The sequence below is a fragment of the Syzygium oleosum genome, unplaced genomic scaffold, assembly GCF_021117445.2.
Source record: "Syzygium oleosum isolate NSW1041296 unplaced genomic scaffold, Sole_v2.1 Sole_v2.23, whole genome shotgun sequence".
NCBI lineage: Eukaryota > Viridiplantae > Streptophyta > Magnoliopsida > Myrtales > Myrtaceae > Syzygium > Syzygium oleosum.
Genome location: NW_026607507.1, coordinates 992,549 through 1,018,670, shown reverse-complemented (window position 1 = coordinate 1,018,670; position 26,122 = coordinate 992,549). Strand labels below are relative to the sequence as shown.

The window sequence follows — 26,122 nt, the reverse complement described above, 5'->3', positions numbered from 1 at the left end:
GTTTGCATTTGAGAAGTTGCTTGTCATACCAACTGGTTTTCCATGTAGTTTGCGGCCTGTCCGGTGCTTCTAAATTTCGATAGCTTCTAAGAATATATTGTATATATATTATGGAAGCTCACGTACTGTCAACTTACGAGATTAGGGGCGAGTTAGAATTGGGATGAAAGTTGCAAGAAGTACAGTTGTTTAGGAGGTTCTAAGAACTAGGGAGAATTTGTATTGGATGGCGGTTCAGCCATTAAATTTTGGAAGTGAATGACACCATGACATAGAGTGCTGTCCGTGCCAATTTTGCAGCTCTGTTCAGTTTCCAAGAAACACGTTTATACAGGCCTCGCTACTACCGGCCTCTAACAGCATTTGCCAGCTGCCGATTCTTCTGCTCCCGCTGCTGCCACTGCCACGAGTCATTGTCGCCGGTGCCACCCTACCGCCAGCCACCGGTTTGGTGATTTATGCTAGCTACCAACTGTTGTGAAGCCACCACCGTTGTTGGTGGTTGCCGCTCTCCCGCTCCAATCACTGGTTTTTTTTTAATCTCTCGCAATCCTCAAAAGGGCTATTCCATCCGTGTCCAATTATCGCCATCGTAAAAGTAATCCTGTGTCATCGTCAAACATTAGAAGATCTTATCTTGTAAAAGAGCTATTACTTAAGATGGCTCGAGAGATACTAGGAATTCTTACAATGGTTTTAAAACTAATAAATAAGTACACAATTCATGAAAACAAGCGAAGTCAGTCTCGGGAAAGTTGTATATTTTATGCATATTCAACGAGATTTGAGGCAATGTTCTGGCTCCTCCTCGTCAGCATTCTGTTGGCCCTTGGATGATTCGTGCTATATTTATCATTATGTAACGAAAATTCCATCATACTGGTCTCATTTTCAGTCAGTGTCTTTTGTCAGGACTAGGACTCAAAGCCAACTGTTAAAGAAGAGGGATCGATCATATGCGACAGTCCATCGGGCCACGGGTTTTTCTCTTCCCTTTTTTCCTTTCGCGTCTTTGTCCTTTTGCTTCTCGTTCTGGGCATCGACTGAGCCGCCGCCCGATTACGTTCCACAGTCGACAGCAAAGAACACGGGGGCGAATTGTCACTGTGGGGAGGAAGGTGAGTGAGTCATCACCAATCTTTCAAGGGTCAGCTGCACTTTTAAAACGCAAAAAAGCAAGAGTCTTTTAATGTGTTTCGTGCGTGCGTGTGCGTGTCCGAGAGACACAGAGAGAGAGAGAGAGAGAGAGAGAGAGAGAGGCCACACGTGGAAGTGACTCAAAGATAACCTGATTGCTCAGTCCCCCTCCATTCTCACTGTGCTGCTGCTACATACTGATAGCTTTTCAGTAGCATAAGATAATAAGCTAAATTTTAACAAGGGGACGAAAAGATACAACTGGGCTTTGAGCATTGGAGCAACGAGCATGGTGGGGTAGAAAACTAATAAAGAACGAGGAAAAAAAGGACAAGCCTTTCTCTCTCTCTCTCTCTCTCTTTCTTCGCTTCAGTCGATCCGGGAACCTCCCTGATCTGATCCCCATCAACGTTAGCCGATCGAAGTCCAACCCATCATCAATTTCAGTGCCCCCAGTTGCCTTCCCATCATTCCCCTTCCAACGGTTTGCCGATCCCGTTAGTCACCGAAGGGTTCGAAGCATCTTCATCAGCTTCTTCTTCTTCTTCTTCTTCTTCGTCCTCTGGGGTCCTCTCCCTCTCCTCCCGCACCTGGCCGCAGAAATTGAAGGACCCGAACTTGGGGGTGAACTCCGGGGAGCAAGCGTTGAACTTGGTGTCGAAGGTGAAGGAGGAGGAGCAGTGGCTCTGGTGGCGGCGATCGGTGCGGGCCAGCTCCTGGACCTTGTCGAGGGCCTTGGGGCAGTTCCTCCGCCGCTTGGTCTCCCGCGCGTCGTCCTCCCGCTCGTCCTTCCCGGGCTTCTCCGCGGCCGGAATTCCCGGGGCCTCGCCGGAATCCGAACCGGGTCGGGAGGCGGAGGACGGCGGCTCCGCCGGCGACGGCCTGACGGTCTCCGAGTCCGCCATTCTGAGGTCACGGACAGGGGAAGAGAGAGAGAGAGAGAGTGAACAGCTCGTGAGGAGAGAGAGAGAGAGAGAGAGAGACTGTTTTTTTTGCATTGTGGGCGGCCATTAAATATTGGGGGGGTGGGGCAGGGGGAAGTACGTGCTCACAAAAACAAAATGCTCCTCTCTGTTTTTTCTTTGTTTATTCTCTCGATTAAGCTCATGTGTCTCCCTTAGTTTAGTTTCTTAATTTGGGTTAATACCACGGAAAGCCTCGAACTGATTCGCCCGTTACAAAATTTACCATAAACTAATTTTACAACAATAAAAAAACTCCAAACTGGTACATCCGTGATAAATTTACCCCAATGATCACCAAAAAACCCTAAACCGGTACATTTGTGAAACATTTAACCTCCGTTAGTTTCCGTTAAATTGGATTAATGTTACGAAAAATCACAAACCGGTACACCTGTGACAAACGAAGGGTAAAACCCCAAACTGGTATAACTGTGACAAACGGAGGATAAAATCCCAAGCTGGTATATCCGTCAACAGTCACGTGTCATCCAACTAAAAAATATGACGGTTAAATTTAACGGAAATTAACGGAGGATAAATCTATCACGGGTATATTGGTTTAGGGTTTTCAATGGTAAAAAAATTAGTTTTGGGTAAATTTGTTATATGTGTACCAATTTGGAATTTCTCGTGCTATTAATTATTTTTAATTTATTCTTCTGTAAGGTTAAATTAAGGTGGTCGAAGGAGAAAAATAAAACTAAAAATAAAAAAAGATGATGAGGTCACGGCTAATTCAGGAGTCCCACCCACACATTGGGACAAGGGTTCTCAGCTTGGGAGTCAAAAAATTTGCTAAAGGGCAAAAGGACAAGAGAGAGGTGTCCCCCAACCTACCTGCCTCCTCCTCCTCCTCCTCCTCCTCTCGTGAAGAAGATTCCCTTTACTAAGATAATCATAGGCAAATCGCACGCACGGATCGACTCGATGGGATTCAACTTGTATTTATTAGTGGCGTGATTGTCAACCTGAGGATGTTGATTAGTATTTCTACTTTTAGTGCGCCAATCCTGCTCTTGGATGCGAAAGTGGCTTTTGCACAGCACAGGCAGTTCGTTCACTTTCAAGGCAACTCGTGAGTAGGAGCAAGAGAGCTTTTGTTTGGAGAATCACATTTTCGCTTTCTAGGAGCCGGTCTCCGAATCTTGTGGGACTTGATGTTTTATACTCGCGGATGATTGTCCAAAAAGTCATAAAATCTATTTTACGGTTGCCAATTTGGTCCTTTGTTTTTTTTTTTTTTTTCCAGTTTTGGCAATTTAGTCTTAGCCCTTTCGACGGTTTGGCCAATTTAATCCTGAACCTTCTAACGATTTGCTAATGTAATCGTTCTAATTTGATTTTGGCCGGAAATCGCTGACGTGGCGGTCGTGCCATGTAAGACGGCCGGCGTCCACGTCAGCAATTTCCGGCCAAAATTGGTTGAAAGGACTATATTGACAAATCGTCAAAAGGTTTAAAATTAAATTGGCAAAATTGAAAAATGCAGGATTGAAATTGGCCGTTGTACGATAGGTTTAGGACTTTTTCGGCAATTTTCCCTTTATCCCCGTGTATCGCAATCATTGGCTCTGTATAGATACATGAGACGCCCACTCGATCTTTATGATCCTTGGTAACTTCTAACACTCTCCCTAATGATCCCCCCCGGTTGTTTTCATCGCCGGTTTAGAGAAACTTATTAAGAGGAAAAGAGGTTATTCTTCTTGCGGATGCCTTGAACACCGAAAGACATGATTCTACAAAGCAAAAGGAACTACACTTTTGGAAGGGTTTTAATCATATTATGTGTACTTTGAAATAAGACTAACATTAACATGAATGGACATGCTGAATTGCACCAATGTTGGTCCGGAGTAGGGAAAACTGGAAATGAGCTATAATGTCACTGTCGAGATTCCCTTCTTGAGTAACTTTGCATACTATCGTTAACATAAAACAATTCTCAATTGAACGGCTTGTCTTTCTTCCCCCAAATGTGTAAGTTAACATCTCCAGAGGAGTACCGATGCGCAATTTTTTGATGTTGTTATTTGACTTGGATTAATAGGTGCAAGATGGAAAAATTATCCAAAAAGTCATAAACCTATTATACGGAGACCAACTCAGTCTTAAACCTTTTGGCAATTTGCCAATTTAATCCTAAACCTTTCAATTGTGCCAATTTAGTCCTAAACCTTTTGATGATTTTCCAATTTAGTCTTAAACTTTTTGACAATTTACTAATATAGTCTTTTTGTCCAATTATCCAAATAATATGTTTAGGACTAAATTGACAAATTTTCAAAATGTTTAGGACTAGATAGACTCAATCGAAAGACTTATGACTAAATTGGCAAATTTTTAAAAGGTTTAGGAATATTTTGGGACAATTGAAAGGCTCCGGACCGAATTGGCCGCCGCACAATAAGTTTAGGACTTTCTGGACAATTATCCAGGTGCAAGATATACAACTCTATTTCATCGAGTCTGATTTTTCACAGCTTTGACTGATGTATAAGTGGCACTCGTTGGATGAGGTAGCTCAAGTGCATGCATCACTTACTGTTGAAAAGTAGTGCATGTGATTGAATCTGAACGACTCAATTACAAGCTGACCCTTACGATCTGTGAAGAGCACAGTTTACCTAATATTCTATGACAGAGAGGCATGCGTACATGTTTCAACGTGAAGAGCTTGATGAAAGCAATTTAACTTGCCATTGAACAGGTGGTCTTTGGCATTTTCTTGATTGACTTCTTGTTGTGCTATGGAAATTTCTGAATAACCCTAGGTTATCATTATATATCCACCTTAGCCGTATTACAACGACAATAGTAACTGAGGACATGTTTCGATTTCCAATTCATTGATTGTACCTAACACGAAAAAGATAATAATGATTATAACATCTACCGCCGGTTAAAAAAAAAAAGTTTTACACAAAAGGCCTTATACATCATTGATTTGAGAAGTGCATAGTTACAATTATCATATTAAGGATAGATCAGACCGCTTGTGTAAATTTTCATTTAGAATGGCTGTAAAATTTCCTTTATAGTAATGGTATATGCTCTATTTTTTTTCGTATGTCAATGCATAAAAAATCGCAAACTTTCCTTAAATAGGTATTGAATAAGTGTCCTAGGGTACTCGTTTATAATATAGTCTTGTTTATCCGGTCCCAATGAACAAGTATATATCGTCCGAGTGAGGACCCGGGAAATCAATAGCATTATTAGGCGATTCGGTAATAATTTAAGGATCTCGCTAAAGAGGTACACTCGTTAATCATACTAATTAAGAAAATATTTCGATTTTCAATACCATTTATAGAATATTTAAATATTAAACCACACATTTATTCAACAGTTTAAGTTTTTAAAACAGTTGACAGTGGTTTCACAAAATCTTACATGAACAAGTGTCCTAGGGGTACTCGTTTACAATATATACTTGCTTATCCGGTCCCAATGAACAAGTATATATCGTCCGTGCGAGGATCCAGGAAATCAATAGCATTATTAGGCGATCCGATAATAATTTAAGGATCTCGCTAAAGAAGTACACTCGTAAATCATACTAATTGCGAAAATATTTCGATTTTCAATACCATTTATAGAGTATTTAAATATTAAACCACACATTTATTCAACAATTTAAGCTTTTAAAATAGTTAGCAGTGTGGTTTCACAAAATCTCGCATGAACAAGTAGAAGTGTCATAGGGGTACTTGTTTACAATATATACTTGCTTATCCAATCCCAATGAAGAAGTATATATCGTCCGTGCGAGGACCCAGGAAATCAACAGCATTTTTAGGCGATCCGATAATAATTTAAGGATCTCACTAAAGAAGTACACTCGTTAATCATACTAATTGAGAAAATATTTCAATTTTCAATACCATTTATAGAATATTTAAATATTAAACCACACATTTATTCAACAGTTTAATCTTTTAAAACAGTTGGCAGTAATTTCATAAAATCTCGCTTGGTATCATAACATAGGGTCTTGAGTTTAAATCTTTTCAAGCTCCTATTTGCCTTCCCAATGAAATATTTCCACGCTTAATACATGGCATAAAAGACCAAACCAAGCGTGAGGGAGTGATAGAGTATTTAAATAGTAAATCATATGTTCGTCAAACAGTTTATGCTTTTAGAACAGTTGGCTGTGATTTCACAAAATTTCACAAAAATGGGTATTTGCTCAAAACCTTTCTTAAACTTTGACACAGTTGTGCTATAGAACCTGAACTTTGAAAAATTATAGATTGCCTCTTTGAATTTTGGCATCATCACGTAATGCTCAGAATGGGTGAGTTTGGAAACATTTTGGGGAAAAACTTTTGGGAAAATGGAAAGGACTTTAGGTGAAATGGTTTTCCCAAAATACATATAGTGTTTGGTAAAGTGTAATTTACAAACACATTGGGAAGAAACTTTGACTTATATGCCATTTAAAAAGAACTACATTTTATAAAGGACCTTTGCTAATTTTTTTTAAAAAAATTTCTCAAACCAATTTGCCAGCAAAACTCAGCTGCCGCTGGCTAGCCTTGCTTGGGGTTAGTGAGGCCAGATTTGGCCTCACGGGTGGCCCGAACCCTCTCCGTGAGGAACGATATATTGAATTCAAAATGCATCAAACACCCATATTCCAAGATTCTCAAAAATTCGCCCGTTTGATGCCCAAGGCCTAAAGCCCAAACGGGTAAGCTTGATTTAAAAAGCTCCTGAAAGCTGACGGGTGCGTTTTAAAATGGTGGGGACATTTTCGGAATTATGAAAATTGACCGATGGCAAAGTTGGAAGAAAAATAATTGTATTTGAATTTTAAAAATCCTCAAAACTCAAAACACCTTTGGACCTGCCTTGGGTTAAAGGCTATTAGAAATGCAATTGCATTTCTCAAGATTCTCCAAAAAATTTCGCCCAACACGTTTGTATTTGCCCAAGGCCTTTAAAGCCCTAAAGGGCTTTGGCAAAGTCTTACTAAACGCAGCCAGTGATTGAAAAAGCCGTAGATTAAGCTCCTAGAGATTTGTTTTTTTGTGTTGCAGCCGTAAACTTTTTCATTTGCATAACCATTAACTCAATTTTGTTTCTTCATCAAAGTAAGCTCTGCTGCATGGTTAATGAAGAAAGAGAGCGATGCATGGTTAATAAAATGAAATAGAGATTACATCGGTCAGTAAATATGAACTGGTCCGTTTTCGGTTAGTACTGAATGATTTTGTAGGCTGAAAAACCAGCAGCTGTAACGGAAATTAAAGTCTTAAGAGGGGCCATTCTGCAACTTTTTTAGGGACTATTATGCAATGGTGACAAAGTTTCGGGGATTTTGAGGAATTGTCTCGAATAAGGAAGAAAGATGGAGGAGGGCAATCAAAATTCCATCGTATGGCTCACTCCCACCGTTGACCGGTACGCAGATTTCTCCGAAACGATGCCGGCTTCGAGACTTTTCCTTAGCACCTACGCCATCCGCAACTACCGTTCAAAGAAGAGAAGATTCCCCCCTCCTTAAGTCACACGCGAACGCTCTCGATCCGTTTCTGTATCGTTTTGGCAAACAAAGGAAGAATTTTTACGGAGGAATCCATTTCTTGCGGTGGGGGAGGACAAAGATCGCTTTTTTACGAGTGTCCCGATGAAGCTCAACAAGTTCTGCGCCGCTCTGGCGGTCGTGGCGGTGGTCCTGTGTGCGTCGAGCGAAGTGGGTCTGTGCAGGCATGGCCAGATCATCAGGATGAAGCCTGGAGGGGTTCATAACTGCAAGGGTCATCAGAACAGCGCCCAGATCGAGAGCCTGGCTCGTTTCGCTGTTGAGGAGCACAATAAAAATGAGGTCTTTCTAATTTTTCCCCCCTTTTGATTCCTTCTCTTTCTTTGGTTCTTGCCCTCTTTGGTGTTTCCTTCCATCGAAGTCTGGTTGATCTTGTACAAGCATGTTTTGCTTTTGATAAAGTAATCTGGTCGAGCATATCTTGACTTTAGTTATCCATTTTTCTGGTGATCTGTTTGGATTTATTTCCGGGATTACCTTGTTCTCAAGGTGCTGCGTAATAACGCAGAGGGTTGCTGGTGCCACTGAGGTTTCGTTCGTTTGACAGAAAATTGTTCTTGGGAAAATTGTTTCCCGATTTTCCGATGTTTAGATGATGAAAAATTAATCAATCTAGGTAAATCGTTTTCCATAGATCGAGAACAGTAGATTGAGGAAAATAAGTTCCTCTTTCTAGCGAGAAGGAAATCACTTTTCGTAAATCACAAAATAAATGAAAATTAGCCATTTTCCTTGAAAATGATTTTCATGAAAAATATTTTCTTTTATCACGCAGTTTTTAAGTGAAACAAAGGCACCCTTAAGGTTTGGTAATTGGAGCATCATTTAGACTAGACTTATAGCCATTATTGTTCATTTTGTCTGGTTGTTGCATTTGATCTCCTCTGAATCTTCGATTGTGCCATTTGATTCATCGCAGAATGCGCTTCTCGAGTTTGCTCGTGTGTTGAAGGCCAAAGAGCAGGTAGTCGCTGGGACTATGTACCATCTTACCCTTGAGGCTGTTGATACCGGCAAGAAGAAGATCTATGAAGCGAAAGTGTGGGTGAAGCCGTGGATGAACTTCAAGCAGCTGCAGGAGTTCAAGTATGCTCAGGATGTGCCCACCTCCATGACTTCTGATCTTGGCGTTAAACGAGGTATCGAGCTAAGCACAAATTAACCTGTTTGTCCATGACTTTACTTAGCTGTTGATTGTCCATTTCCAGGACAACCAATCTAAAATCAACAAAAAAGAAAAGATTCATTGGTCATTGCGACATTAGCATGAATCAGGATTAAAGCTGATTGATGTAGAATATTTTACTTGAATGCATGAGGGGTATTACTGTGCATGAAATTTACAGAATGTAGTGTGTCATACCGTAGGAATCCAAGATGGAAAGAAAACTTTGAATTTGGTTGGTGATTTAAAAAAGATCCGATATTTTTATATGAAGTGACTATTGTAAGTCGTAATTAGTTCAGAGGCTCAAATAGTCTGTGCCAAAACTGTCCACAGTTGTGAATATTCCAATTCATCTTATGGCTTCAGAGAGCTATTTCAAATTTAACTGCATATTCTCATCTCCATCTTTCTCTGCCCGCTCTTTATGTCAATATGAATCTCGAAAAATGGTGTAATGAGTACTCATATATTTATATCTGGATAATGCCACATGTCGTTCTGCAACTCATCTGCATTTCCTCTCTCTTTTACTATGTAATTCTCTGTCGAGTTTAAATTAAGCGCATTCAAATCATGGCTCTTCATATGGTCTAACTAGACATTTTGTTTCCCAGCCCCAAATCTCCAAGCTCTTTAGAAGTATTTCTTGGTTTTCTGTTTAACCTCAATGCAGTGTTTGGGGTTGGGGGATTTTTCTAGTGGTGAACTGGGCCAGTGCTCTAGTGGCTATGGCTGAAGCTCATGAGGCAAGTGAATGCTAGCAGTTGCACGCTTTGGTTAACCACGTGAGAAAAACAATAAGACAATAAGCAGCCCCGAGCAGTGGCTTTTCTGCTTTGTTGTTGGGTGTCTGATCGAAACCTCTGCTTAACGTGTAGGTCACTGAGAGTTCTGCCAGATCTCGGTTGCTTCTGAAGGTGAGGGGGGAAGCAAAGGAGAAATAGCAGACTTTATCTATATCAATGGGTGGACTACATCCATTCCATGTTAAAATAATTATGAGGTATGTGTAAAAGAATTTGTGGACATGTATGGTAAATTGAGTCCATATGCAGAAGAGCTGCGCTATCTAGCTCTTTGACGTTTGAGATATCACATCGAGTTTGGGAAAATAGTACCTATTCAGTCACTATGTACATATAAAGTTAAAACTTTTTATGATCTTGCGTATGTAGTTTGTTTGTGTTGGGTTTATTACTTTAGAGTATTAGCAAGTTGGGGGTATTTGTGTAAATGTATTAGGCTTAATCCTAAGCCTATAAATTCTCTTTGTTATCTCTGAAATAAAGTTAAGTTACTCTTTTATCATTAACATGGTATCAGAGCACAAATTAAAAACCTAAACCCTAAAATTAACACTTCTCACAACAAACCCTAGCCACCACCGCTGTAGATCCCTCCGGCGACCTCCGTCCGGCGTCGCCCAGGGCCGGCGACCTCAGATCCGGCGTCGCCCAGGGCCGGCGACCCTCCGTCCGGTGTCGCCCAGGGCCGGCGACCTCCGACGACCTCCGTCTAGCGTCACCCAGGGCCGGGGACCTCCGTCCGGCGTTGCCTAGGGCCGGCGACCCTTCGTCCGGCGTCGCCCAGGGCCGGCGACCTCAGATCCGGCGAGATCTAGGTCAGAAATCAGTGTTGTCTGACCATTAATTCACTCGCCTCAGATCTCTCGTGTGTTTTTGATGTATTGAAACCCATAAATCGATGTTATTAGGGGAGTTTCTGAGGCCGAGGGTTGTGTGGAAGTGATATTTGGCTGCTGAAAGTGACATTTGGATGTGGGGTAGTTGATTTATGAGGCTTGATTGTTATATATTATTATATGATGTTACGAAGGGTTAAATGGTGTTCTGAATTGTATGGATAGAGTTCTGAGTTTGGCTGGCTGAATTAGAGTAGCTGAATTTGGAATGACTGAATTAGTGTGGTTGAATTGAATTGATTGAACTAGTTGGAGTGACATGTGGGGTTACTGAGATTTGCGGATACTTGCAGAAGTTATATAATAAGTGGGGTGTGTTATTTATTACATACGCGGGTTAAGATGCTGCATGAAAACCATTCTGGTTCTGTCCAGAACTGGTTTTTTGTTCCCAGAATCAGTTTTGGACCAGAAACCCGTTTGGTAACGCAATTTCATTTTTCTATTTCCGGGACAAGTTTGCTTCCAAAACTGATTCTGAAACCAGAAATGAGAACCAAAAAAAAGTTGGTTTTTCATTTCTAGAACAAAAGTGAGAACCATTTCTGAGGAATTCATTTTCTTCAACACACATATTCATATGGAAGTCACGATCTTTGAGGTGAGAAAAAAAAGCAAAAAATCAAAAATTTCAAAACTTAACAGAATGGTTTAGAATCTGTAGCTACCCACTTTCAGTGAAATTTAAATTTTTTTAGGTACCGAAAAAAATAAATAAAAATAAAAAATTTCAAAATTTCACAAAATGGCTTAGAAAACCTATGGCCACCCACTTTGAGCAAAATTTAATTTTTTTAGTTGCCAAAAAAAAAATTCTAAAATTTAAAAACTTCACAAAATATCTTAGAATACCATGTGCCACCCATTTGAGCGAAATTTTATTTTTTAAGTCTAAAAAAATAAAAAAGCAAAAAATCAAAAATTTCAAAACTTCACAGAATGGCTTAGAATACTTGTGGCCATCCACTTTGAGTGAAATTTAAATTTTTAGGTACTAAAAAAATAAAAAAATAAAAAATTTCAAAACTTCATGGAATAGCTTAAAATATCTGTGGCCACCACTTTGAGTGAAATTTAAATTTTTTTATATGCCAAAAAAATAAAAATAAGCAAAAATGTAAAAATTTCAAAACTTTACAGAATGGCTTAAAATACATGTGGCCACCCACTTTGAGAGAAATTTTATTTTTTTAGGTGCCGAAAAAAAAAAAAAAAAAGAAAAAAGAAAAAATTTCAAAACTTCACAAAATGGCTTAGAATACCTGTGGCCATCCACTTTAAGCGAAATTTAAATTTTTTTAGGTGCCGAAAAAAATAAAAAAATAAAAAATAAAAAACTTCACATAATTGCTTATAATATCTGTGGCCACCCACTTTGAGTGAAATTTAATTTTTTTTAGGTGTCGAAAAAAAATAAAAATAAGCAAAAAAGAAAAATTTTCAAAACTTCACAGAGTGGCTTAGAATACATGTGGCTATCCACTTTGAGTGAAATTTAATTTTCTTTAGGAACCAAAAAAAAAAAAATACCATTTGGGCATCTAAAAAAAATTAAATTTTACTCAAAGTGGGTGGCTAGAGGTATTGTAAGTCATTCTGTGAAGTTTTGAAATTTTTGATTTTTTATGTTTTTTTTCACCTAAAAAAATTTAAATTTTACTCAAAGTGGATGGCCACATGTATTCTAATAAGTCATTCTGTGAAGTTTTGAAATTTTTGATTTTTTACTTTTTTTTCACCTCCAAAAATTAAAATTTCACTCAAAGTGGGTGGCCACAGGTATTCTAAGCCATTCTGTAAAGTTTTGAAATTTTTGAGTTTTTGAATTTTTTTGGGCACCTTAAAAAATTTAAATTTCACTCAAAGTGGGTGGCCACATGTATTCTAAACTATTCTGTGAAGTTTTGAAATTTTTGATTTTTTGATTTTTTTTGGCACCTAAAAAAATTTAAATTTCACTAAAAAGTGGGTGATCACAGGTATTCTAAGCAATTCTGTGAAGTTTTGAAATTTTTGATTTCTTGATTTTTTTTGAAAAAATTCAACAAATTTCCTATTTTCCCGAAATCTAAATTTTTTTATTTTCTCGACATTTTGATGATTTTTTCTGGAATTTTTCAATTTTTTGGGATTTTCTGAATTTTTTTAAAGATTTTTATGAATTTTTCTGATTTTTTATTATTTTTATTCCATTTCTAAAAAAATGGATTTTTGTTCCTGTAAATAGAATTTTCTGTTGTTTATCAAACGGGTTTTTATTTCAGGAAATAGAAATTTTGTGCTGTTATCAAACGGGTTTCTGTTCTAGAAATAGAAATTTTTTGTCATTATCAAACGGGTTTCTGTTCTAGAAATAGAAATTTTTTGTCATTATCAAACGGGTTTTTTTTCTCAGAAACTCATCCAGGAACCAGAAATAGAAAAATCTATTTCTGGTTCAGTAACTCATTCCGGAACAGAATGGTTATCATTCGCTACCTAAGTTTCCAATGATTAGTGGTTTGTGAGGATGTCTACTGGTTCATCTAATTCACCGTCTATTACTTCGGGGTTGGGCTCCTCTAGTACTTCTTCAAGTTCAGTATCGTTTGGTTCATATTATAGTATGACTAATCTGCACAATACCTTGATCAAGTTGGACGGTACCAATTACCCTTCTTGGTCGATGGCTCTTTCGACTTTTATTTATTCTAATCGCCAGTCTAGATGGCTTGAAGAAGAATCACCTGCAGATTCAGCTAGTCTAGAAGAATGGAAGTACGTAGATGCTACTTTGCGTACACTTTTATGTGGAAGTATGGCTGAATCTATTCGTCATCTTTTCATGGATTGCACTACAGCCCGTGAGATATAGACAAAGTGTGCTTTACTGTATTCTGGCCAGAATAACATGAGTCGAATTTGTGACATGTGGGAGGCTTTATTTGAAGCCAAAATTGGTGATGCTAGTTTGGCAGAACATTATGCTCGTTTTGCATCTTTGCATCAGCGCCTCAAGTCTTATTTTCCACCTGCTACCACAGTTACTCAGATGCAGCAACGAGAAACGGACATGATAACCGTGCTCTTTCTTCGTAGCCTTGGTCTAGATCATAGTGCTCTTCGTCAACAGATTACCTCTCAGAGCACTCTTCCTTCCATTGAAGAAGTGTATTCTCGAGCTGCTCGTTACACTTCCAGTCCCAAGACTTCAACAATTTCATATAGTAGTGCTATGATGGCTCGTGGAGGTCAAGGGACTCGTGGTCGTATTAACGGCCGTGGACAATGGAATTCTGATAGTTCTTACCGTGGTCGTGGTCGTGGTTTTCAAGGCAGAGGTACCGCTCGTGGTGGTGGTAGTAATACTTCTAGAGGAGCACGTGGTGGTGGTCGAGCGATCCGTTTTTGTACTCATTGCCAGCTTTCTGGGCACACTGTTGATTATTGTTATGACCTCCATCCTGAACTGCGGGGTCTACATGCTTCTATTGATACTAAGCCTAGGACTCCTTCCCTTGGATCTTCTTCTGGACTGGGTACATTACAGTTGACTCGTGCAGAATATGATGAGTTGGTCAGAGCACGACAGAGTGAGAGTGGTGCTGTCTCTGGTCCTACTGCTACTTTAGCACAGTGTAATGATCCTATATGTCTATTGTCCAGTACAGCTCCTCCTCGTTCTTGGGTTATTGATTCGGGTGCCACTCATCATATGACTGGTGATCCTCGTCTTCTCACATCCACCTCATCTGTTCCTTCTATGTCAGTCACCTTAGCAGATGGTTCTTAATCCAAAGTTACTGGTACAGGTTGTGTATCATTGAGTTCCTCTGTCTCCTTACCTTTTGTTTACCATATTCCACACTTTCCTTACAATCTATTATCAGTCAGTTCTATTACTCGTGATCTTGATTGCGATATTATCTTTTCTTCGTCTTCATGTGTTCTTCAAGATCGGAAGACTGGACGCCGAATAGGTGGTGGGCGTGAAGCTGGTGGATTGTACATCCTGGAACCTGAGATTATCGTTGCTGCTACAACAGTTCAGAATAAAGCTGTGGATGATCCTTATCGATTACATTGTCGTCTTGGTCATCCATCAGCAGACATAGTCCGACGGTTTCCTTTCGTGTCTAGTTCAAGTCTTCAGTTTAATTGTGAAACGTGTCAGTTAGGTAAACACCATCGTGAGTCTTTCTCTCCTCGTGTTTTGAGTCGTACGTCACATCCATTCGAGTTAATTCACTCCGATGTGTGGGGTCCTAGTCGAGAGTCTTCATTTGGTTTTCGGTATTTTGTCACTTTTATTGATGATTGTACTCGTACAACTTGGTTATATTTAATAAAAGATCGACTGAAGTTTTTCAGTCTTTCTGCCAGTTTTATCATGAAGTACGTACGCAGTATGATTGTTCTATTAAGTGTTTGCGTACTGACAATGCTCGTGAGTACTTTTCTTCATCTACCTTTATTCCGTTTCTCAAATCTCATGGTATTTTATATCAGAGTTCTTGCGCTCACACTCCGCAACAAAATGGAGTTGCTGAACGTAAGAACCGTCATTTGTTGGATGTTGCTCGTTTTCTTCTTCACACTCATATACCTAAATCATTCTGGAGCTATGCTCTACTTACAGCATGTCATCTTATTAATCGTCTTCCGTCCTCCGTGCTGAAAGGAGCTATTCCTTATGCTCTTCTTCATCCTGATCGTCCTTTATGGTCTGTTCGCCCTCGTATCTTTGGATGTGTCTGTTTTGTTCATTCTTTGTCTCCTGGATTAGACAAATTATCACCTCGTGCTGAAAAATGTATATTCGTTGGTTACTCCCGAACTCAAAAGGGATATGTTTGTTATAATCCCACTTATCATCGGGAGTATGTTTCTGCTGATGTGACTTTCTTTGAGGATAAAGCATTCTTTGGCGATGATCGTCCTCAAGCACCCTTAACCCTGGACCTTCTGCCACCCTCTGCACCTACATCTCAGCAGGAGCCACCATTTGTTACTTCTTATGCTACTCCACCGGATCCAGGCTCACCAGCACCGACCCCTCTTCAGGTCTATACACGTGGTTCTCGTTCTGTTTGGGGTAATACATCTTCACCAGCAAGCGTTCCACCACCACCACCACCAACTTCGGTCCAGGCTTCCGATCCTCTTCCACCGTCTCCTGACAGTTCTCCTATTGCTCACCGTACTCGATCTCGGTATCCTCTTTCTAATTTTGTGTCTTATCATAACTTAAGCCCTCAGATGTCTGCCTTTGTGTCATCTCTTGCTTCTGTGTCTGTGCCTAATAGTGTCCAAAAGGCTTTGGCCCATCCAGGGTGGGCTCGCGCTATGGATGAGGAGATGGCTGCTTTACATCATAATAAGACTTGAGAGCTCGTTCCCTTGCCAGCTCATAAACAATTGGTAGGTTGTCGCTGGGTCTTTGTTGTCAAACACCATCCAGATGGTTCAGTTGAGCGCTTAAAGGCGCGTCTTGTGGCAAAGGGCTATACTCAAACTTATGGTATTGACTATGATGAAACTTTTTCTCCGGTAGCCAAAGTTCCTTCTGTTCGTATCATTATTTCCTTGGCTGCTCGATTTCAGTGGACTCTTCATCAGCTTGATGTCAAAAATGCCTTCCTTCATGGTGATCTTCACGAGGAAGTATATATGGAGCAACCACCTGGGTTTGTTGCTCAGGGGGAGAAGGTGTGCCTATTGCGAAAAGCTCTTTATGGGCTTAAGCAATCTCCTCGTGCTTGGTTTGGCCGGTTCAGTGATGCGGTTATTACTTTTGGCATGCATCGGTGTAGTGTGGATCACTCAGTATTTAGTATGTCATCTTCAAAAGGATGTGTTATTCTTGTTGTTTATGTTGATGATATCATTGTTACAGGCAGCGATGTTGAAGGCATACGACAACTCAAGCAGTTTCTTCAAAAGGAGTTTAATACTAAAGACCTAGGTCGTCTGCGATATTTTCTTGGCATTGAAGTTGCCTATGCCAATGGTAGCATTGCTCTCTCCCAGCGAAAGTATGCTCGACATTCTTAAGGAGGTTGGCTTACATGATTTTAAGCCTGGTGACACACCTATGAATCCTGGAGTGAGGCTTGACAATGAACAGGGAGAACTTCTTCATGATCCAGAGAAGTATCATCGGTTAGTAGGCAAGTTAAATTATCTTACCATTACCCGTCCGGATATTTCATTTGCTGTTAGTGTGGTGAGTCAGTTTATGAGCTCTCCTCGTACTAATCATTGGCAAGTTGCTCTACAAATTGTTCGATATTTGAAGAGAGCTCCAGGTCAAGGACTTGTGTTCCATAATCAAGGTCATCTTCGTATAGCTGGTTATTCTAACCCTGAATCTTTGGCGGTGACAGGATATTCTGATGCAGATTGGGCTGGTTGCCCTATGGATCGCCGATCTACTTCGGGATACTGTGTATTTCTTGGTGGTAATCTTGTGTTGTGGAAAAGTAAGAAACAGTTTGTTATTTCCCGATCTAGTGCAGAGGTTGAGTATCGTGCTATGGCTAATGTTACCAGTGAACTTCAATGGGTTCGTATGTTGTTAGCTGAGATTGGATTATCTATGACCGGATCATCTATTCTGTGCTGTGATAATCAATCTGCTATTCATATTGCTAGCAATCCAGTGTTTCATGAGCGAACGAAGCATATAGAGGTGGATTGTCATTTTGTTCGAGAAAAGGTGAACTGTGAAGACATACGGTTGGTACACACACGTTTTGAAGAGCAACTAGCAGACATTTTCACAAAGCCTCTTCGACGTGGACGAGTTTCATATATTTGTCATAAGTTATGACTTTTTGATATGTACGCTCCAACTTGAGGGGGAGTGTTGGGTTTATTACTTTAGAGTATTAGCAAGTTGGGGGTATTTGTGTAAATGTATTAGGCTTAATCTTAAGTCTATAAATACTCTTTGTTATCTCTGAAATAAAGTTAAGTTACTCTTTTATCATTAACAGTTTGTATGGCTTTGCTTCTTTCTAATGTCTGATCTGTTAGCTGTTTCTAATGAACTTTCTTCCCAACTCCTAAGACTGTGATGCATGATGGAGTATGTTTAAGATCTCTCTCTCTCTCTAGCCTTTAGCCCTATTGAGTAATTGTCTAAGGAGCTTATTCATGGCAAGGATGAGAGTATCCACGAAGACCAAAAAGAGGAAGTTATTATCTATTGATTTACAGAGACTAAAAAAAGGGAAGAGAATATCCTTTAGAATGTATTACTATTTCGAATCCTGTATAAGAGAAAATTTTAACTTTAGTTTTGAACTATATGATTGGAGAAAATTAGGTAGCGCATGATAACCATTCTGGTTCTATCCAGAACTGGTTTTCTGTTCCCAGAAATAGCTTTGGACCAGAAACCCGTTTGGTAACGCAATTCCATTTTTCTATTTCTGGAACAACTTTTTATTCCAGAACCGATTCTGAACCAGAAATCAGAACAAAAAAAAAGTAGGTTTTCTATTTCTAGACAAAAAATGAGAATCATTTCTGAGAGAACTCTTTCTTCAAAACACATGTTCATATGAAAGTCACGATCTTTGAGGTGGGAAAAAAAAGCAAAAAATTAAAAATTTCAAAACTTCATAGAATGATTTAGAATCTGTGGCTACCCACTTTGAGCGAAATTTAAATTTTTTTAGGTACCGAAAAAAATAAAAAAATAAAAAAATCAAAAATTTCAAAATTTCACAAAATGGCTTAGAATACTTATGGCCACCCACTTTGAGCGAAATTTAATTTTTTTAGATGCCAAAAAAATTAAAAAATAATCAAAAAATCTAAAATTTAAAAACTTCACAGAATGTCTTAGAATACCTGTGGCCACCCAATTTGAGCGAAATTTTATTTTTTTAGGTGCCGAAAAAAGTTAAAAAAGCAAAAAAAAAAAATTTCAAAACTTCACAGAATGGCTTAGAATACCTGTGGCCATCCATTTTGAGCGAAATTTAAATTTTTTTAGGTGCCGAAAAAAATAAAAAAATAAAAAATTTCAAAACTTCACAGAATTGCTTAGAATACATGTGGCCACCGACTTTGAGCGAAATTTAATTTTTTTTAGATGCCAAAAAAAATAAAAAAAAGCAAAAAAGCAAAAATTTCAAAACTTCACAGAATAGCTTAAAATACCTGTGGCCACCCACTTTGAGCGAAATTTTATTTTTTGTAGTTGCCTAAAAAAATAAAAAAAGCAAAAAATCAAAAATTTTAAAACTTCACAGAATGGCTTAGAATACCTGTGGCCATCCACTTTGAGCGAAATTTAAATTTTTTTAGGTGCCGAAAAAAATAAAAAAATAAAAAATTTCAAAACTTCACATAATTACTTAGAATACCTGTGGCCACCCACTTTGAGCAAAATTTAATTTTTTTTAGGTGCCGGGAAAAAATAAAAATAAGCAAAAAAGCAAAAATTTCAAAACTTCACAGAATGACTTAGAATACCTGTGGCCACCAATCAACAACTTTGAATGAAATTTTTTTTTAGGTGCCAAAAAAAAGAAAAAAAAGCAAAAAATCAAAAATTTCAAAACTTCACAGAATGGCTTAGAATACATGTGGCTATCCACTTTGAGTGAAATTTAATTTTCTTTAGGTGTCAAAAAAATATTAAAAAATCAAAAATACCATTTGGGCACCTAAAAAAAATTAAATTTCACTCAAAATGGGTGGCTAGAGGCATTCTAAGTCATTCTGTAAAGTTTTAAAATTTTTGATTTTTTTATGTTTTTATTTATTTTTTCGGCACCTAAAAAAATTTGAATTTCACTCAAAGTGGGTGGCCATAGATATTCTAAGTCATTCTGTGAAGTTTTAATATTTTTGATTTTTTGCTTTTTTTTCACCTAAAAAAATTAAAATTTCACTCAAAGTGGGTGGCCATAGGTATTCTAAGCTATTCTGTGAAGTTTTGAAATTTTTGAGTTTTTGAATTCTTTTGGGCACCTTAAAAAATTTAAATTTCACTCAAAGTGGGTAGCCACATGTATTCTAAACTATTCTGAAGTTTGAAATTTTGATTTTTTTTGGACACCTAAAAAAATTTAAATTTCACTAAAAGTGGGTGGCCACAGGTATTTTAAGCCATTCTATGAAGTTTTGAAATTTTTGATTTTTTTTGAAAAAATTCAATAAATTTCCTATTTTCCCGAAATCTGAATTTCTTTATTTTTTGGAAATTGTGATGAATTTTTCTAGAATTTTTCAATTTTTTTTGGATTTTTTGATTTTTTTTGAGATTTTTAGGAATTTTTTGGATTTTCTAATTATTTTTATTCCATTTCTAAAAAATGGATTTTTGTTCCTGGAAATAGAATTTTGTGTTGTTTATCAAACGGGTTTTTGTTTTAGGAAATAGAAATTTTGTGCTGTTATCAAACGGGTTTCTGTTCCAAAAATAGAAATTTTTTGTCGTTATCAAACGGGTTTCTTTTCTCAGAAACTCATCCTGGAACCAGAAATGAAAAAATCTATTTCTGTTTCAAGAACTCATTCTGGAACAGAATGATTATCATTCGCTACCTTAGTTTCCTCACGGTGAGGGCGACCCTTGCCTAGGCAAAGGTCAACAAGGTGAACATTAGGTCCATGGCAAGGATGAGAGCATCCACGAAGACCTAAAAGAGGAAGTTATCATCTATGATTTACAGAGACTAAAAAATGGGAAGAGAATATCCTCTAGAATGTATTACTATTTCGAATCCCGTATAAAAGAAAATTTTAACTTTAGTTTTAAACTTTATAATTGGAGAGAATTAGTTTTCTCTGGTGAGGGTGACCCTTGCCCAGGCGAGGGTTGTTTTCAAAAAGGCGAACATTGGATCAAGAATTTGTGCAGACACTTGCTAACTAATACATCCCCTACAACGTTATTTATATTTAACTCGGTTTCTTCACACAATTTCCCATCACAGCTCACTCACTCCTACTCAACAATCCCGAACGGTCAAAATTAGCGAGAGCTTCTCTCTTCACTCGCGATTGTGTTCTACAATGAAGAAATTGACATTTGGGTCACTGGCGAACCCTTGGTCGTGACCCGTTGGATCGACAAGGTCGAGCACCTCCTCTGTGACGGGCTCAACAAACTCGTTGTTGGATTAAGCCATGCGATGGTGCGTTCGGGTTAAAAACTACTTTGATTATTGGAAATTTCTGCCCTCTTCTTCTTTATGAAGAAGGATCAGTGAGAAATATTGCAAATCGAATGATGATTTTTGACTTATCTTTGAAGACTATGTGTTTGCCTTTACAGCTCAGAATTGATCATTAGTATATACGTTCTGATCAGATTGCTATTAGATACAGATACGTCCCTCCCACCAAGAAGTTTAGTCCATATAAAAACTATAAACCCTCTATTTTAGCCTGAAAAAATTAGAACTTTCCTAGTTTGATTTTTTGGTGGGTTCAACTGACCACCCAAACTTGTTTTTGAGCTGGAGTTGAGAAGGCCAATTCGTAATTCGTAGTCATCCTCTTTGAATTTCGTTTGGCGTGAAACTAGCCACGCTTTAAAATGGTAAGTAGGAAGGAACTCTTGTGCGAAGGATTCGTGTTTTCTTTTCCCCATTTTAGAGGAAGAGACCGTGTTCTCCTACTCAGAAGAGTCGGTTTCTGGCATGTTGCCCTGCATTTAACAGCGGTGGCCACAACTGTTGGCTCCACTTGCAAGCAACCATTTAGCCGCTGCAACCATTCGATCATCTCACCGACATCGGCGGGGCCGACCATACTTTTGTTTAGGAATCGTTTGTAAATGCTCAGTTTCCTATGATGCCAAACTCAATGTCTTGTTTCATCATGCCATGCTTGGCATTGGCCATCTGTTTTCCTGGTAATTCTCTGTCAAGTTTATGCCAAACTTACCATGACATGCTTTAAACGAATGAACTAGTCTTTTGATTCATATGAGGATCACCTTTCGACGGAGTCTCCCTTTTCCCTGCACAACTCTTGCTCTTCCCAGATCGTAATCGCGTTATTCAAACCATCTTCAGGTTCATGAGTCCACGACGATGACATCTTCCAAATTTTACAATCTTCTCAGAAAGTTCAAAAATCCCGAAATCTAAAGCAATTAAAGGGGAAATTACATTTCATATGGCACGCGTTTGTACAGTTCCGAGGGCAGTCTAGGTGTGGCCACGGCTTGCAGAGGCGTCTTCATGTATGTGACCAGCCCGGGGTTCTCGGACATGTCGATCTCCTCTGGCTTAGTCCCTTGTGGCGGACTCCAGACAAAGTGGTGCAACAGGTGGCCCAGCATGGACGTCACCAGGTTGATCCCGAGCTGCGCCCCAGGGCACACTCGCCTGCCCGCGCCGAACGGGAGCAGCCTGAAGTCGTGGCCCTTCATGTCCACGTCTTCCTCGAGGAAACGCTCGGGCCTGAACTCAAGTGGGTTCTTCCAGACGTCCGGGTCACGGGCGATGGCCCACACGTTCACGTGGACATTCGACCCCTTGGGGATGTCATAGCCACCGATCTTGACATGGGTGTTTGACCGGTGGGGGAGCATCAGCGGGGTCGGAGGGTGCAGCCGGAGCGCCTCCTTGGCAACGGACTGGAGGTAAGGGAGGCTCGAGAAGTCGGACTCGGTCATCACGCGCTCGAACCCGATGACCCGGTCGAGCTCCTCTTGGGCCTTTTGTTGAACCCTCGGGTTCTTGATCAGCTCGGCCATCGCCCACTCCACTGAAATAGCAGTCGTGTCCATCCCTGCCGTGATCATGTCCTGCATAATGAATATGGTGTGGACTATAGAGTTAGTTCCAATTTCAAGGAAATTCCTAAACTTTGCAATAGAAATCTTGGTTTAGGAATAAACCAGGCGTTTTCACGGTGTCTGATTCAGTCGTTAAACTTACCCAGAGGAGTCCTATTATGGTATCTTCGCTGAGGTCGTACTTGTCCTTGAGAGTGAGCAGCGCGTCGACGAAATGCTGCTTGGCCCCGCTCTTCTCACGGGCCACCGTGTGCTCCTCCATGATGGCCCGGGTGAGGCGATCCCTCCTCGCGCCGTGCTTGGCAAACGCCTCCTCCTCCAGTGGGAACATCCAGCGGAGCCACGGGATGTGCTCCGCCATGGCAAGCGACGCGCCAAGCTTCAGCCCATTGGACACGATTGCCTTGAACTCGAGACCCTGCTTGTCTATCACACCCTCGGCATTCATAAACCTCTTCCCGAATGCCAACCTTGTTATGTTGTTGAAGGCGACCGCTCCCAAGTAGTTCTTCACCAGCAGGCTCTTCCCTAAATTATCTGCACCCGTATCACAAATCACTGTATTTTTAACAAAACCGCGCGCAAAAAGGAGGGCTAAAAATGCCGAAATCAACCAACGCCGCTAATTCGACTCGGAATCATTCATCATATCAAACATAATTAGTTACTTAAAGCAGAAGCAGCCAAATTTCCTAAGAAGAGAGAGTTCAATCAATGCACTAATGATGTTTTAAGAAGATCCTAAACAGATTGGCACCATCCACAAGCAAATTTTCATTCCATGGCCCTTAATAGTGGCCAAGTCATTTAGCCCCAGAATCCAAGCTTTCAAGTGCAGTTGGAGTACCACACTACACATCCACATCCACATCACGACTTATTTCCAAGGGAGAAACAAGGAGGGGTGTGATCTTAATCTCGTGAATTGGATTGAATAGACAGAACAATCTCTCTCTCGTGACGGCTTGAAATATTACCCAGTCACAATGCTGTCGCTCTCAGCATCATGAATAGTTTGTTTTTTTCCCTCTTCATTGGCTCAGAAGTCTCTCAAGCATCATAATAAATGGAAGAGATAGTAGCTCTTTGGGTCAGCACCCACAGAGTTTAATGATTAGGTGAGCCAAAAAGGGCACTGCTCATCGCCTTTAAATGCGACAAGCTGTCTTAAATTCATACACGGAAAGAGAAGTTGGAAAGATCGACCTAGGGCTCCAAGGAAATTGACTTGCCCAAAATTGCCCACTTTGTGTACACGAAGCACACACACAATATAAGCGTTCGATTTTTCGTATATCATGATGTAAACAATTTCGTGTTCGGACCACTTGAAATCCAAATGCATTAAGATTGGTAGGGTGGTCGAGCGACTCCAATTTCGTGGCATTTGCCAAGGAAATGGAGAACATCAAAGTTTTTATTCTATCCTAACGCCAAACGGCCAAAGTCAATGTCTCGGCGACCAATTCCTTCCTCTTCTTTCGCCCGCAATTATGTCAGGATGGTGGCGGGCGGTGGCCACCAACCCTTTAATATTCACATTCAATGAAGAAGGCCCCTATAATTAAATAACGGTCCACCCCTTTCTTCCTATCTTTTGAAATTAATCAACAGCAAATTCGGGCCAGCTTTAATCGAAGCTAATTGGTTGTGCAAAATACATGAAAAACCCCGCTTTAAAAATTGATAAAATTTCGTTTTTTCGAGTGCATAATGCGTAATATTTGCTAACAACGTCGTGGTCAGGACAACTGCAAACGCAACACGAATCAAGTACCACCAGATCATCCTCGTTTCTGACACCCAGTTCGAGGTTGAATTTGTCAGATCCGGCTGACCAAATGACTTTTTAACCTTTTTTATATGTATCTTTTTATATTCCTACGACCAGAGAAGAGAAATGGATAAAGAGCAAACCATCCCTGGTTGGACAGGGTCAAATATTATTCATCATTCATTTATAGACTTAAGCTTTTCTTGATCGTGAGAAACTTCACCTTTCACATCGGCAAAACATCAACTTCGATAACGAGTAAAACCTTCACGCATTCTAATCGATATTCGGAGATCACCCAATACAGCCTCAGGGAAGAAGAGTTGATTGGTTCAACTGTGTTACATCCTCATTTAAAGTTTCGTAAGACCCCTTCCTTCCTAGACCTATTTTTTGACAGAACAACGTGCCGTGCTCAACGACCTTGCCATATTGAAGCAGAATTTACGGAACAAACTGAGACAAGAGAGTCTTTCCTTTTGCTGTTCTTTCCGAAAACGTGTTTCCAACTCAAACCTCTGCTAAGAATCCATTAAGTCTCGTTTAAAGATCGTTTTGTAGAGCGCGACATGATGGAAATGCTGTCGTTTCGGACGAGGTTCGCTTGTTTAATTACTGATCACGGGTTTTTGCATTACTAACGAAACAAGTTGGTAGATCAGTCTCTTCTCTTTAATGCAGAACAGACAAAATGCTGACAATGCCAAAAGAAAAGAGGAGGAAAAGGAGACGTTACCAGGGTTGGTGCAGTCCTTGAAGATGGACTCGACCATGGCAGTGACCTCGTCTTCCCGGATGGGGCGGAGGCCCTCCAGCCGCTTGGGGGTAAAGAGCTCCAGCGTGCACACCTTCCTCACCTTCACGTAGTGGGGGCCGTAGTCGGCCCATATGAGGTCCTGGCCGTCCCTGCTGAACTTGGCTGCCGACCGGCTCCGGTGCCGGTCCGCCAGCTGCTGGTCGTGCTCCTTGAGCACCTCCTTGGCCAGCGCCGAGCTCGACACGACCACGTTCAGGGTCGACCCGAACCAGACCGATATGATCGGCCCGTAGGCCCGGGACCAGTCCGCGAAGCACCGGAACCGCACGGGCTTGATGTCGTAGAGGTTGCCGACGACCGGCCAGGCCCGCGGCCCCGGCGGGAGCTTGAACCGTAGCCTCTGGTAGAGCCGGTGGGCGAGGAGGAGGACGAGGGGGATCGATACGAGGATCAGCGGGAGAGCCATTGGTGATTCTTTCTGGGCGGAGGCAGAAGAGATGGTTGGAATATAGGAGGGAGGTTGATGGTATATGAAATAGGATGGTCTAATAAGGAGAGAGAGGGAGTTGGTGAAATGGACATGTATTGCTTTTACTTTTCTCTTTCTAAGCCTTCATGGTGATGATTAGGGCAAAATCACTTTCAATATTCAAAGAATGAGATGTCACTTGCTGTGATTCAATTTATTTATTTTGTTTTTACAAAACTACTGGGTATGCATGTCCTCTCAACGCGGTCTTTGGTGCAAAATTATTATTATTATATATATGCATCGTCATTTTACTTTCTTTTTTATATACCCTGATTCAAATTGTCTAACCGCTTTATACCCAGGTCAAAGCTCATTAGGCCCAACCCACTTCACAAAAGAAAAAATCGAATTAAATTTCTTCCTGGGTATTTCAAATAAACCGTATTTCTCGATCATATGATTACGTATTTTCTTTCTGACCACAAAAGACTAATCACTCTTTGTTGTTGCCCTCATATGGCGCGTCTTAAATCAATATGCAACGTGATTTATGAACTTCTAAACATTTTAATATGAGTGATTTTATTGAATATTTACTAATATTAACAAGAAACGACATTACACATTGGGTTAAATTCAGCGATCATACTATATATATTAAAAATTTAAGGACGATATTATATATTCGGCTAAAATTCAGACACCATTTATACTGTTATCACTAAATTTAATTCTCGTGGGACTTTCTTGAGGGGAGGTGGTGGGTGGGTGAGAACGGCGAGCCACTTTCTGGGTAAAGAGCAACTGGAGAGAAAAGTCGGGCGAGACCGATTTGTATTCCCTA

The 26,122-nt window shown here is 40.1% G+C and overlaps 3 protein-coding genes across 3 annotated transcripts; 2 read left to right on the top strand and 1 right to left on the bottom strand.

The window, feature by feature from the left end:
* The first annotated feature begins 7,506 nt into the window (after positions 1–7,506).
* On the top strand, positions 7,507–10,008 carry LOC115674565 (cysteine proteinase inhibitor). Its single transcript, XM_030596977.2, has 3 exons — positions 7,507–7,938; positions 8,576–8,795; positions 9,703–10,008. Exons 1-3 carry the CDS (start codon positions 7,741–7,743, stop codon positions 9,708–9,710), a joined length of 426 nt encoding a protein of 141 aa, XP_030452837.2. The 5' UTR covers positions 7,507–7,740; the 3' UTR covers positions 9,711–10,008.
* A 6,504-nt stretch (positions 10,009–16,512) lies between these two features.
* On the top strand, positions 16,513–17,528 carry LOC130134752 (secreted RxLR effector protein 161-like). The gene is made up of 2 exons (XM_056302410.1): positions 16,513–17,243; positions 17,504–17,528. Exons 1-2 carry the CDS (start codon positions 16,513–16,515, stop codon positions 17,526–17,528), a joined length of 756 nt encoding a protein of 251 aa, XP_056158385.1.
* A 4,000-nt stretch (positions 17,529–21,528) lies between these two features.
* LOC115674564 (cytochrome P450 98A2) lies at positions 21,529–25,367 on the bottom strand. The gene is made up of 3 exons (XM_030596976.2): positions 24,786–25,367; positions 22,418–22,812; positions 21,529–22,284 (listed from the first exon to the last, which is right to left on the bottom strand). The coding sequence occupies exons 1-3, from the start codon at positions 25,270–25,272 to the stop codon at positions 21,640–21,642; spliced, it is 1,527 nt and encodes a 508-aa protein (XP_030452836.2). The 5' UTR covers positions 25,273–25,367; the 3' UTR covers positions 21,529–21,639.
* Positions 25,368–26,122: the final 755 nt, after the last annotated feature.